The 15,275-nt window shown below is 43.3% G+C and overlaps 1 protein-coding gene across 1 annotated transcript; it reads right to left on the bottom strand.

Annotated features, from left to right (window-relative positions):
* Nucleotides 1–2,170: 2,170 nt before the first annotated feature.
* LOC106740830 lies at nt 2,171–14,940 on the bottom strand. Its single transcript, XM_014612261.1, has 8 exons — nt 14,882–14,940; nt 13,326–13,771; nt 12,853–13,068; nt 10,270–10,373; nt 7,620–7,796; nt 6,794–6,976; nt 5,656–5,838; nt 2,171–2,244 (listed from the first exon to the last, which is right to left on the bottom strand). The coding sequence occupies exons 2-8, from the start codon at nt 13,523–13,525 to the stop codon at nt 2,171–2,173; spliced, it is 1,137 nt and encodes a 378-aa protein (XP_014467747.1). The 5' UTR covers nt 13,526–13,771; nt 14,882–14,940.
* Nucleotides 14,941–15,275: the final 335 nt, after the last annotated feature.

Genomic DNA, 15,275 nt, shown 5'->3' with positions numbered 1-15,275 from the left:
CCGCCACTTCACGTTGTTACTCCGCGGCGGCGGTGAGGGAGACCTCGGCCGCCTCCACCACCTCCGTCGCTGGTGAGGGCAACGTGGAGAGGGGGAATCGTTCACCAGGGGGAGGGAGTAAACAGGGCCAAGCGTATATCCCTCCCACCTCTCTTCCTCCTCTGCCTTCTCCTCCACCTGCTATCACCGCCGATTCTCCCGTTCGCCTCGGCGTCGATGCGCTCGAAAACAAGTTGGCCGCTCTCTTGGCGCATGATAGCTCGAAGGTAGATACACGAAAGTGTCTCGGTATCGCGGTGAATGTAGTATAGTCGCTTGAGTGCCTCGTAGAAGAGAGATCGCATTTTGGCCGTCCATGGCCAATAAGCGGCTGGATAATCGCGCGACGGTGCGGCGCGCTCGTAAATTCGACGATTTTGCACGAGAATATAACAAATTCGCTTTGAAATCAACATTGACCCGTGCACGATATTTGAATTAAATAATTTTACGCTCGAATTCGGTGTAATAACGCGTGGGACATATCCAGGGCTTCATAATTTCGCGCGAGAATTTAATATCCATTGTTACGTAGCGTAGAATTTAATAATTTCCCGGCAGAATTTGATAATTTCACGTTAGAGTCCAATATTTCCGCGCCGACAGAAAGTAATGCGCCGAATGAAATCGACGAGTCCACGGTAGAACAGAGGTCTCCTTTTCCTTTGATATTCTCTGTTGTGTGCGCTGTTTGCATGTGTATGTTACTTGGAAGAGAAAGAATTATTTCCTTCCTCCGTACTCCCAAGGCAATAATAATCCCGAGGATATCGGATTCGAATAATATCTCTCGTTGCATAATAACAATAATAAAGCAACAATATAGCTTCAGATTTCCTCCGACGTATCTACCGAGAGAAATTAAATATCCTTCGGTGAGTAATTACAAATAATCTTCACTATTCGCTCCGGCGAGCTTCGCCGCTATACATTTAGATCAAGTTTTCGTCTCAGTAGCAGATCCAGGCTGTGCACTTTCGCGGAGCTCGAACGGTGCACAGCTGTGTGCGCCGTTGTTTTATTCCGCCAACTCTAAATTTATCTCCGAGAGGAGAGGCTAGAGAGAAAGAGAGAGAGAGAGAGAGAGAGAGAGAGGGAGAAAGAGAGAAAAAGACAGACGCGATAAACGAGAGCGGGAGGGCGGGAGAGTTGGCTCGGAAATCCCCTCCATCCCTATCGCTTCCTACCCCGCCGGGACGAAGTCTGACCGTCTCTATTCCTCCTCTTTCTTACCCTCTCGCACTTCTCTTATCACGCGCGCAGAAATGCCATCGCTGGCTGCGTTAGCTACCGAATTACGCGGCGTACATCTCCGCCGAATTCATGTGCGTGTGGATCGCGCAAAACTGAAATGCTCGCGCTCTTTTCCCCGGATATGACGAACGGAAAATCCGATTTTATTTGTCAGGAAATTGGGCCCCGTCCGGCCTCTCGCGTTGAAATGGATTTCTTCGGCGCGCGCGTATACGTGTGTGGATGTGTGGGTGTGCGCGCGCCAAATTGGTTTTGTTTCGACGATGATTGAAATGGAAAAGCGCGCCGCGAGACGTGCCTTGTGTTGCAGATTATTTCGCTTTATCTTCTTCGTCAGTTTGCGTCGCTTAGGCACTCATCCTCTTCTTTTTTCGTTTCCTTTAGCTTGTTATGGTAAAGAGGAAGAAATGGGACACATTTGTAATGAAAACTGTCATTTTTCTTAGAGAGCTATTCGACTCGGTTATTTAGCTACTTAGACTTGATATTACGACCGTATTTCACGGAGACATTTAAAGATAATCACACGAATATTTCTGTGCTGGAAATGTTAGCAGAAATTTATACAGGATGTCTTACCGCTACTAAAGAATATTTTAATTCCGTATTTGCGATTAGATCTTTAAAAAAACCCCACCTATTATCTTATCGTGTGAATTTAACGCATTTGGAATATTTTTTGTATGAAAGTTAAATAACGGGGAGAGTGCGAAAACGAGACACGTTTTTGTAGAATATTTTTCCTTTCCTTCGGTATTTCTTGTTTTGCTCAATTGCATTACCGGAAACGCGTTTGCCTTTGCGCGGCGCGATTAACCGGCGCTTTGAGAGGTTCAAATTTAATCTCGCGGTGCTTTAGGATGCACGGAGGTGTGGTTCAGCTCTTAATCTCCTTCCCGGAAGATCTGTGGTTCTCGTAACTGAATGATTGTTTCTCGGGCACGAGCCAATCTGACGGCAGGGAAACGAAAAAGAGGAATAGTTAGTCATGTACAAAGCAATGACTCGCCGCCACCCACGGCTTTTCCATGTCTCTTCTTTTGTTCGCCTGTTTCAGGCGGTCGGATATTTTACAGAGCGAGCTTTAATTTAAGCCGCGACTGTCAGCAGTATCTCTTTCTGCTGTCAATGTTCCCAGTGCGCTCAGAAATCTAATATGGAGTGTGCGATTTTTGCGCATAGCACGTTTAGGAAAGATAAAATAAATAGAAGGATGGGTTCGCTCAGAATAGGCAGAGAATTGGCACAAAATAAATATTTTTTTGCAGATATATGGGTCTGTAGATGAAAAATGTAACTTTTAATTGTTGGGTGAAAATACAATAGTATTTTTAGCGATATCAAGCGACAGAAATAAATTTTCTGTAGAAAATATTTAACAGAAAAATATTTGTTTAATGGAAGAAGGAAGGTAATGACATGACAGAATTAGTTAAAAATTAATAAAAAAAACCCCATCAACGTTTCAATTTTAGTCACCAGGCGTTGTATCTTTTCATAACGTCCGTTATATTTTTGTCTAGAATTGATAATGATGATGATGCGTTTTTATAACACGTGATTTTTCTTTTTCATATGTTCGGTGCTTTATCGACTGTTAGATTAGTTCGGTTTTGCATTATCGGCATATTCCGAAAGAACATACTCGGATCATGTGGTTGAAGCAGCTGAGACTAGATCAACAATTTAATCACGCCTCTGCACTGGTCGATGATTAACGACCTGTTAGTAATTAATCCCCATCCAGCAGTCGAAGCGATTCGTATGAAAGAGCCAATGAGAGAGAGGCAGAAGCAGAACGCGAGATTAATTAGTTCAGAGATCGTTCGAGTGCGAGGGTTCAACAGGAAGATCATTTCATTGACCTCGCCTTCGATATCGATCGTTTCAATCGAGTTAGAAGAGAGATGCTTGTATATAAGTCGCTGTTTATTCCGAGTCATCGCGTACTTTGCCCCTGACTTGACTATCTTGACGAACAGCTCGCTAATATGTAGCAGATAATGCGAGACTTTTACTTGGAATCATAAATGAATTCCTTCTTTAACCGAAATTCTCTTTCTTTTCACACATTAATTATATTATTTATTTGCGGACTTATAAAGACTTTTAAGTTTGGTCTACAATGTGCTCTTTGCGTCTTGTTTTTTGCTTTCTATCTTTCTTCTGTAAAAACTTCTACTTACTTACTGGAAAAGAGAGAGAAAGCAAGAAAGAAGAGCACATTATAGATCAGGCTTTACAATTCACACTCTGAATGACTCGCTTCAAATATATTATTTGGTGTTCTTTTTACAAGACTTTAATCGCTTTTTCACATGAATTGTCCATTATAAGCTTCAACTTCGTCTTATAACCCGAGTAATTTTGTTTTGTCGATGAAGTCACTACAATCAATTATGTAACTTTATTCCACAAACTGTATTACGACTAGGACTTTGTAAATTAATTAATTACCTTATCTGCTGTCGCAGGCGAACTTCTCCGAGTTATCAAATTCGTATCCGCGCTTTCTCAAGGCGTGATACGTCGACGACGAGCGCGACCGGAGTTGAAACTTTCGCGAATTTACGGAACGAGTTTGTACGGACTATTTTTCGCGTCTAAAGAGACACGTGGCGTCTAGACGACTGGCGTCGCGACGAGCGACGGCGACGATGTATGGTTGCCTTTTGGAGCCCTCTCTGCCCTAAGACTCTCTCTCGGGCCATCCTTGTCTCTCCTCTCCCCTACCGAGAGACCGTCTCGATCGCTCCCTTCCCCGAGCAGGGAATCCCCACCATTTTCTACGAGAGGGAAGAAAGCCCCCTCGTTGCGATGGGCAGCCATGGATAGTGATGGCACTCGTACCAATGCTGACGTACAACGATGAACAAGTATTCAATACATTCACACATTATCGCACATGGAAAATATATACTTTCGATAAGAGCTGATAAAAATCGATAAGATAGGCTCTTCCTTCTTTTTCCGCGAAGAGTATCCAAATTTTTATTTTTCTAGCTAATAAATTATGTAACTAAAAAATAAATTCGACGTAATGAAACTACCTATCCTTGTAATTTAATTTAACGAGAACTTTATAATTTGTTATCATTGACATAATATTATTAAATTCTGGACTTGTATAGTATGTTTTGTGACTGAAGAAATCAAGTAGATTTCAACACACACCATTTTTTTGTAGAATGTAAAAGTGACCTAGATAACATTAAAATGTTGTAAAGACGTCTTTTAGACAATAAGACGTCTTAAGAACGTCTTTTAGACATACATGTTGTTTGGGGAATGTCGAAAAAAATAAAGTGAAATTTCCCTCCAACTATTTGCAAGAACCGAGAGCCGTTGCTGTAACGAGAATTTTTATAGGGTTTCGGTGCCATCACTACCTACGGGGTTTCCGACCCGAAAGGGCCGTATCGATTATCTCGAGCGCCTGGCTGCGTAATTCGCGCTGACTGTTGCGTGAATTCACGCGCGTCCGACGCACGCGTGTGCCTCGAATTAATCGCGGGAAAGAACGCGTCGTGTCTATTCAAACTAGGGGTGGTCGAACGATAGTGTCGAAGAAGAAAGAGATAATATCGTGCTTGGGAAATTTAAAGCAGCGGGGGGCAGGTTATAAATTTCGAAATTACGAATAACGCTTTATCGTCTGAACTCGTGAGTCAGGTTTCCGCTATCAGTCACGTGAAAGTAATTTCGCAATGTCGCTGATTTTGACGTAATATTTCTCATATATCATTCTTATTCTGATATAATAATATCGCTGTGTGACGCTAATTGCTACGCAGTGTGATAAAAAAGTAGTATGAACGGAGAATTACACGTTGTAATTAGAGATGTTATAATTATTATGCCGTTTCACAAATGTGATAATGCTAATATAATGTTACAGCGTGTTCTCTCCCGAATATAGAATTTCCCAGGTTTATTACGAAATTTAATGATTTATATTTACTAAAGTAAACGTCTGTTCATTCGGCACTATTAATAAATAAATGACGTGAAATTTTACATTCAAATGTGTCACGACAGATTTCCCGTATATATTATTTCATGCGCGATATCGCGCATTATCTTTTCTCTGCTTTTACGGCGGGAATTTAAATTAAATCTCCGAAGATCCGAGATATAAATTCATATCGAAACAGAATGCAATATGTCGCGGTATAATGGGGATGTATATAACTATAATATGGATATAATAAAAAGTGCATAAACGAATATAATAAAGTACATCAGATTTTTCCTCTGTTATAAAGGAACATCGGAGGGGACATAATGGTGATTCGTTTTATTCGATGGAATGGAAAAGAGGGAGAAAGAGAGAGAGAGAGAGAGAGAGAGAAAAGTTCTTACCTATGCAATCAGGCAGCCTAGTAGCGGTCTCGTTCCACTTGCCATTCCTGCACTCGAGCGTCCTTTTTCTGTCCCGGCTGTCGGGAAACACGCTGCCCGACTTGCATAGGAATGTCCGCGAAGTCAATGTACCGTTCGACACGTAACTTCCGTTCGGCGCCGAGATCTCCGGACAGCCTAGCACTGTAAGCGAGTTCATTTCCACCTTTACCTCCGCAATTAATATCTCGTCCTATCTTAAAGCACCGACACGATCTGATATCGCGGCGCCAGCCCTGCGGGATTTCCATTATACAGGGTCTTTTCGCGCGGCTCCCGAACATTCGCGACAAAGAGCACGGAGAGACCGAGCTATGTAGGTCGCTCTCACATCGGAGTTCGATTTAATTATTAAGAGATCAGGCCTCCGGGGATATAGTCGATAAGATAATTAGCGGTGGAAATTGCGCGAACGTAAATTATGTATTTAATATTAAATTTCGCCCACTTCACATTAAGTTTAATATTAAATTTTACATCTAATATTAACTTTCTCTTTATCTTTTTACTTTTCTTTTATTTTAACGTAGACTCTCGTAGTCATGTGTGACATTCGTAGAGTTGAATTCTATTTTTCTAACTTGCCGATGATATGACGGGTCTTCTGGTACGTCGCAAGATTCGCATAGTCAAATAAAAAAGTATTTCTTCATACTCGAGAATAACACAAGCCTGAAAGTTTTCCCGTTCGTTGGCCTCGTTATAAATGTAGTTTACCATCGAATACACTAGAGAGAGAGAGAGAGAGAGAGCCTCTATTTTAGCCTCAAGTTTAATCTCTCCTGAGGGCTCTGACGTCGGCTCCATTTTTAGAATATTCGCAGCTTATTTCTGGAGAGAGATTAAACGTTATCTAGAGCACAGTTGAGGAATTCTAAAATACTTCGGGGGATTTATCTGGGGTGCTACTAGTTATAACAAAGCATTACCTCCACGTGGACGATACACTCGACTTAATATCGCGGAGATTCACTGGGCGAGACGCCGAGATACCTTCCGTCAAAGTGATTCCCGAATTAGTTAATCATTACGTAACGACGCACATGTTCGCGACTTTACTTTCGCATTTTTGAGAAAAGATTTTTCTTTTCTTTTTTACCTTGGTAATGCAGCAGGAAGCCTCGGCTGTTGTAAAGTCTCTTGGAGGCGATAAAGTCGAGCGACAATCGATTCGTGTTCGAGACAACCCGAATTCCCGCCGCGGTGCCGCAGAACTCCAAGAGAATGCTGTTTCGATCCCGCGCTCTCACAATGTCCATGCAGCTTCCATTTGCGCGCGGACCTGCGGGAATTTATATTTTGCAATCTCTGTTTAGGATCCGCTGAGAGCGCGCGTAAATCAAGCTCGTTTATTTCTTCGACGTTGATCGACGCGGTCCGGAGATAGCTTTTAACCCCTTAACCCGATCGAAGGTTTTTGTTGTCATATGCAACACATCTGGCAGCGAGATACTTCGTTTTTATCGTGAACTGGCTACACGCTAGCTATTTGTTATTCATACGGCAGAAAGCACGATGGAGTTGGTCAATGTGGGTAATACGGGCTCGCGTGGTTTAAACGAAAGAAGAAGAAATTTAAGGACAAAATATGTATCATCAATAATATCGCTAACTATATATTTTTTCTATCGCGAGCGCGCATCCTCTTTCTTGAAATTTTCCTTTTCACTTGAGCGAAAAATTCCACCGGTTTATTTTTCACGATGAAACAGAAGCACGGTGATATTACATTTTATTTATAGCGACCATCTAAAATTGCGCACGGTTACTTTACATTTTTTTAATTTACCCGCTAAAAACAAGTAAGAATACAGCTTTAATCTCTTATCTTCGCCAATGAAAAAGACTTCAATTTCGGCCGGCTTAACGTGTCGCGTTCTCATGGAAAAGTTCAACGATTGAGGGTTGCTCGAGTGCAAACTTACCGAGGATATTTAAGTCGTGGAAGGTCAGAACTATTCTCTGCCCCGGAAGCGTTATGAAGGTCCATCCACATGTGATGTTCCCGAGATAGTATAACGGGTAGCCCGGAGTGTTGATGTAACCTCCTTCCCCAGCGGCCACCTTCACCTCCTGGTTGCAGTACCGCCTAACTGCGGCTTCTACGATCAATCCATAATTAATCTTTGACATGGCGTTTGTCGATACAACAACCTACATTTGCGCGATGTGTGGTATAGTGATGCGGTATGTTGGCGAGACCGCTTCGTTTATGTGTGTATTCGTGAGGAAGCATTTCGACAAATCTCGAGATTAATTTTCGGGCACGCGTATATACTTCGGTTAACAATTTTGATTAAATGTTCAAACTTATTCATGTTTAAATTTGGTTATTTTAAATATTATGTGTAAATTAGAATTGCAGAAAAATAGTGACAGTGGATTGATAGAATTATTCCCTCTCTCTCTCTCATTCCTTTCCTTTCTCCCGTTCTCAATAATTCAAAACTATTTGAATCGCGAGGTTATCGTTGCATATAATACGAGCGGATAAATTATGACGCGGAATTATTCCAACGATGCGTCCAATTCTGACGCGCCACAGGCTATCCCGTTAATACAACGCCACCCTCTGGATAGTCCACCCTCTAATTAAATCCCGGTCGAGTAACAAATCATAACGCCGGCTGACAGTTTCCTAGCTTTGAAAGGAATTATTTTCGCGGCGGCAGGGAAGGTTCCTCGGGGCCGCGTAGTCGTTTTCACCTAACATAAGGCCGCATTAACATCTGCATCCGTCGCGGTCCATTTGTCGCCGTGCATTTGACGCGATTGCGGGACCCTTTATAGCGTTGCAGCAGGCAGCCGGGCGGGCGAGGGTGTCCTTGCCCCAGTTTCGCGGATAGAGTCCGCTCGGATGGAGGGGTGGGATTCGCTCGTGGTGGTAATAAGGGCAATGCAGGGGAAATTTGGCCCTCTGTCCTCTCCCCTGGCTTCCCTCCTCCTCATCCTCCGCCACCCTCTGTCGTTTCCTTCGGTGTGCAACGTCTGTGCAACGTCGTTTCCGATATTCCGTCAAGTGTGACGACCTTCGCGAAATGTTTTGTGCCGTCGAGCAGCAAGCTGTATTCGATCGGCCGGTTCAATCGAGCGTTTGTCCCGACCTGATGAAAACGCCTTTCATTCGATCGAAACGTCTCAGGGCTCCGGAATTATTTCTGGCATCGATGCTCCGACGAGCGATTCGGTTGAGTAAACTTCGTACTTTACGTACTTGAAGGAAGTGAGCGTAAATTTAGTAAATGTGAATTGTCGAGAACTCGTGAGATCCAAATATTGGAGAGAATATTGACAATCAATCTGATATAATTCTTTTCGATTTTTTCTCACTGCGTGAGACAAATATTACCTAGAGTCCATGTGAGTGTAATAATTCAACAAGGAGAACGTTCACAAGTCGAAAGGACTCATTTGGAATAGTTAATACTATACACAAACACGACATTACATCATCTATTACACCATATGTCGCGCTGTAACAGTTGTCCACACGTGATTCCTCGTTTGTCACTTCCGACGTATAATAAATCGCCCTTTTCGAATTCGAACGAGAGGTGGAATTATCGGACAATCGATGATTGTCGCGCTTTCCTCGCACACGTGCCGCAGGAAAGTCATCGTAATAGCTTCCTCTGCGCTACGTGCGCACCCTGCAGAACGTCAGGATCACGAGTCCTTTCGGTCGTTCTTTCACTCGCACGTTGCACTCGGGCATTGTGCGATTGGATGCGCCGTTTCTTGCCCCAGCCGGCTTCGGGGAAAATTTCTGCGCACACATGCCCGCGATCCCACGGTCAATAAAGATCGAGCGTGCATCGTTGCCAGCTGGTGGGCGGGCGGGCGGACGGACGGACAACGGCCGCGGGCGATAGAAATCTAAGGCTGATCCCGTGACGTGTCGCACGTACTTTCAAACGTGCATTTTCCGCCCGCGTGGACGACGACCTGGGCTTTATCGGCGTCGTCGATCATCGATCGGGCACGTGCTGCGAAGAAACAAACCCGGCTTTTCCGCCGATGTACACGGCTAGATTAGGAATATCGCGCGTGGTGAAGTGCGTGTGACCGTAATGACATATCGCGAGCATGTCCACGTAGATTTAAAGAAGATCGCCGATAGTGCATAATACGCCGATGGTATACAACACGCGGGACGAGACGTGGGAGAAAGTTGGCGGTAATTCAGGGAACGTTAGAGAGGAAGCGCGCGTGCGCGCGGGAGAAAATTAGAAGACTCGATTTCCTCCCAATTGCCTCTAATTTTCCTGAAATTACTTTTAATTGTCTCCCCCCTCCCGCCCCGTGTGGAGGTAATTTCGGAGAAAGTTGGAGATAACGGGAGGGAATTTAAAAATACGAGAAACTCGCCAGCGCCATCGGTATAATTAAATGAATGGCTGTTTGCTCGTATTCCGGTTAACACGTAGAGCGTTTTGTGCACACGAGTATCACGAAGTCCTTCGTGAAAATAGTATCCGGAGGGGCTTTTATTATTTTTCGAAGCGCCGTGCGAAGTGATTAATCAAGTCCCGGTGATATTGTAAGCTCTGATATAGCCGTGGAACATATACTTACCCGGTATGCAGGCGTATTTTAACAGGATTCCGCCTGGGATCCAGGAATTTGCGCCCGGATGATCGATAGTTATATCGTAGCGGCAGTGCTTCTGACCCGAGCACCTAAAACGTGTAGAACGGCGTATTAAATTAACGAGGGACAAATCTGGATGGTGTGGTACAACAATTAGAGAATATAGAGAAAGGAAAATATATATATATATATAAGGAAAGACGTTAAAATAACGTTTCCATTAATCATCTGAGCAACCACTTCTTTTGTACGAGACTATCAACGCGAGCACATATCTCGCGTAAAAGTTCCATTTTTTTTCTTTCAGACAAATGAATCGCCTAACTCGAGCGAGGTTTCGCTTTCGATACAATCGATTGTCCGACAGTCCGCCAATTAAATAAGCGACGTCGGTCATTAGGGCCTGCGAACGCGCTGACAAAAGCAACCCCCTGGCATTTTCTAGGGGGATGGAATGCAGGAGTGGGTCCGCGATTGTTGCTGCCCTGCTGCGATCTTTGTTGTTCGCGCCGAAAGTGAATAATGAACGAGGGTGGATTTTCACCCCTTTTAAGAGGCCTCGCCGCCGAGTCGCGCCGCCGACGGCCTCTTCTCGTCGATTTTATCGGGCCGCGAGCGGAAATAAAAGGGAAATAACATTTCAACCCCGTCGTTCGCCCTTGCGTGGAATCTCTTTAAATTTTTTAGACCGCCGGCAGATTCTCAAATTGAAAGTTACGAGTGGTTGTTCGCCGGTGTCTTCCAGGACCACGGTAAATCGTCCCATTCGCCGATATTGTTTAAAAGATTTAAACACCGCCTCCGGGAAGTTGGGTGAAACGTTGCGAGAAAAATAGCAGCCTCGAGTGAAATTAACGAACAGGGCACGAACGAGCGGACGATTGGCTTCGTCTGCTACGCGAAATATTACAAAAGATTAAAATATGCAATTGTCGCACCGTTTTATTTCAGTCATGAAAAAATTATGTTTCCCGCGGCAAAATGTTGCGCTTTTATTATTTCTTGTTATTAATAATAATTCGGAGTAATAAATGCGCACTATCTCGGTAACAATTACGCCGCGCTTTTATAACGTTTCAATCTACTAATTTTCCGCTTACAAAAATATCGGGTATTTTATTTAATTATAAACATTATTTGTCGTTTTCCCGCGAGAAGGGGAACTTGCTGCAACTTCGGCGATGCAAAATTTGCATAGTCATCCTTCATTTGCGGAATTCTCGGAGCGTGATACTGTGCAAACGTGGGGGAGCATTTAGCAGCGATCGTTTCTCCTTCGGCGATCATCTGACGCGCATTTCATGGGAGGAAAGAAGGGGGGAAGGGTCAGAAGGGCAGCAATTATTGCTTCTGGAATGCTTTTACCCTCGCACATCAAACGTCGAGATTTCACTCGACCCTCGACGGCTCTCGAGTGTGCGACAAGCAGGCGGATAAAAACGCGGATCGGGGGTGGCTCGATCAAGTCTCGTGCGTTTCGCGAGATGATAATATTGTGACTTTCCGCACATCATATTCATGAAATATGGAAAACAGTCAAAGCATCGCGATTGATATTCACGTTCCCGTTCTTACTTTTCCGTTCCTCGGTTCTTGCTTATCTTGAGTCGAAATTTTTATGTTACTCTGACGCTTTTAGAAATAATTTGCCTACTTAGATGGTCTATAGATTTATAAAAACTTACTTTGACGATGTTGACACTCTTTTTAACTTCTTTTTTGAACCTTTAATTCCACGAGAAGGAATTTTAATGTTATCTTAAATAACGTATTTGGACATTAAGACAACGAAAACAAAAATTTACGACATTGTTAGGGTCTAAGTAGGAGTAATACTATATTATTAAAATAGAAATTTAACTTATTTTGCTATTTTAACTTTACTATATTGTAGAATTCAATGTTTAACATAAGCCCAAAATTTCGATTCGTGACCAGTTTTGCACTCGAGAGACTAATTATTTCGACATGTGTTACATCTCGGTTATAATTTATTCAGGTGTCACTGATATTGATCTCTGGTAACAAACATTGATTCGTTAACATGCAGTATTAATTATTACAATCTCGCTGTCTCAATCTTGCGACAGTTATAACTTTGTATCACCGTGCATGTCTATTACGCATCTGTAATTGGGAGCAAACGTCGTTTCTTAGGATTGCGGTCAACCTCAGACCTCGATCGTAATCGAACGCAATCTTATGTCATCGGATGTCTGTGTCACGAACAGAAATTTGATATCACCAGCGAGGACCATGAAAATTATACCCAGCCGATGAATCGATAGTAAAGAGAGAGAAAGAGAGAAATCTCAAAAAAGAGAGATGAAATTTAATTTATATTTTATTTAAAAACACAGGCACCTTATGAGAACAAGAGCTTTGAAATACAACAGCTCTTTTTACGAAACAATAAATATTAATTAATTTAGGCTTGGATTCAAGCGATAAGTAACTCATAAATTCTAAAAAATGTAAAAAATATGTTAGATCGCTATATTGCGCTGAATTTTTCAATTTTCTACAATAGATTCTTTACCTCTTATTCTCCTATAATAAATCTTTTACCTCTTATTCAATGACGATCTGATATCGACAATGTCCATTTCTCCGTCTTCCTCGTCAAAGATATAGTTCCCTTTGAGATTTCTCGTGTCCTTCCACCGTCGCATGCCATCTTTCTTCATCTTGATGTTCTCCAATATTTTCGAATCTTTCACACAAAATTCCGTGTGATTCGCGCGATATTCCGCTTCCAGGATGAAGATAAATGCCTTCAGCGACCTAGAAGGACGAAGCTGAATTTATATAACTTTATGTTTGTTACATAATCTTATACTTATACAACGAAATATACAAAGGTTGCAAAAATACAGTTCGCACAAGTATACAGCCAATTTCATATTATTAATTATCTTTTTATTTGATATCGAGTCTGAATTTAATGTTAAGCACATATAATTACATTATTTGTGTTTGAGTTAAAAGTTCAAACGCCTCGTTAAAAACGAAGTTTCTCCCGAGAGGAAACGCTCACGAACCTGCACGTCAGTCGGAGAAGGGTATGAGAACATCTTTGCTCTTGCACCACCTCCATGTATCCTCCGTGAAGTTTGACGGGTTTCAGAATTCTGCCGAAAGGCGCCTGAGTGGTTGCGATGATCCTGGGCGAGGAACAGGCTGCAATCGTCATGAGCAACAGCACCAGGAGATTCATCAGGGTCGTCGCTTCTGGCGCCATGGTTGATCATCACAGTGACTTGTGGTGTTCGCACGAGCCTTGCCTTCGGAAAGGGCTTAAAATTAGCCCTCGAGTGCCCTCGCTGATAAGAGAAATCTCGCCAGAAGGTAGACGCGCACTTTTACTCCTTCAAGTTCTCCCACGGCCACTCGAGTTGCAAGTCCGCGGTTGAAGGTCGACGACCTTCCTGGAGAATGAATCCGATTCAGGATTTTGCCTCCCTTGGTAATAGGCCGCTCTTAGAACCTGAGGAAGAATAGGTGCATTCAACAGACGTGAAGTACCTCGATAAACTCGCTTTTCCCGCAGTTCTCTATTTCTTCCATTTTGGTTGATTTTTCTATAACTTCACTTGTACTTTTTAAGCACTCGATGTTGCACTCGTTGCGTTACCGATGTCGTCCCGGAGTTAAAATTCGTTTCTGAGCAAAAGATACTTTCTTTTCGTTGCGCTTTATCATGCTAAATAGGATGTTTTTCAATGATTCAGATACTCGTCCAGCGGCGATAACAATTCGTTCGCGATTATATTCCCGAAGACCTCCAAATGGAGGCTCGTCTAAATGCAAAACAGCTTCATATCGACCGCTGGCGAGAGATAAATATGTACCGAAAGGGGAAATATTCATCAGCGTTAGCTGAGCCGGACTACTCCCCGCGAGGGTTTCCATTGAACGCGCTGAATTTTTGAAGCTATCTTTACGAAGTTGAGAGCTCGGTTGAGAAAGAGAGGATGAATAGGTGAAATACGGGGAGTAGGTGAAGGAGGATAAAGCGAGAATCTCGTGTGGAAAATCGCGGAGGTGTTTGAAAAGGTGCCGACGGTTGGAACTGTGCCACGAACATGAAAAATATTAAGTATCGCGTTACTTTGCGATGTAATAGCTTGTATCGCGCGGAGTTATATTTGTTTCACTTGACGGTCAGACGCATCGATAATCTCGCGAATTTTTGGAACAGCAGCCGACAGCCGTCTCATGTTATCGTTTCATCAACCCTCACGACTCGGATTTTTAACACGCGGACAATTTTAACGAATGCAATTAAAAAATTGGACCGTTCAAAAATCAAGAGATATCAATTTTATTATTATTTTTCTGGAGAAACGAATTGAAATTTGTCAATTTTTAAATCGCATCTGGTATGATACGAATTACATAAAAAATTCCATTACGAGTAGCATTCCCAGAGGATACATTTTTGTTAATGGAGAGTTAAATAAAACATTATATAATAATACGGCGTACAATGTTAACGCAATTTTGTCAGACTCAATAGAATCGAGCTCACCGAAGAGCGAAGCCCGACGGTTCGCCGGCGTCATCTCGCGCAAATCGATCTCAGTCGTGGACTCACCGTGGATCCCTCGGAGACGCTGCCGAGGATCAGCGGAAATCAGCGCTCGGCGCGTCGTGCGTCCGCCGACTGCGTCGTGGATTACGTTCCTCGATTCGATCCCTTCGCCGCCCCTTTATTTTCGGCCGCGGCATCTCTTAACTCTCTTCCACGATGGCGCGTTTGTTGGTAGAAGCGGCAGCAGCAGGTACCCCCGTCGCGTTCAATCGGCCACGGCCAAGTTCCAGGCACCCGGGCACCGAGACAGCAGCCGCGGTCCGACAGCAACTCTGGATTCCCGTGGCTGCCGTCAAGGACGCGAGGATTAGAATAGTACGTGTAAACGTTTTCGCATTTAGGTGCGTTTCACGGATGACGAAACGCGTCCTCGATTCGGAGAGCACCGACGCTCTCG

Source organism: Dinoponera quadriceps, unplaced genomic scaffold (assembly GCF_001313825.1).
Source record: "Dinoponera quadriceps isolate SergipeBrazil2010 unplaced genomic scaffold, ASM131382v1 scaffold545, whole genome shotgun sequence".
NCBI classification, from domain to species: Eukaryota; Metazoa; Arthropoda; class Insecta; order Hymenoptera; family Formicidae; genus Dinoponera; species Dinoponera quadriceps.
The sequence above is the reverse complement of the archived record's forward strand: the minus strand, read 5'-3'. Positions and strand labels throughout refer to the sequence as shown.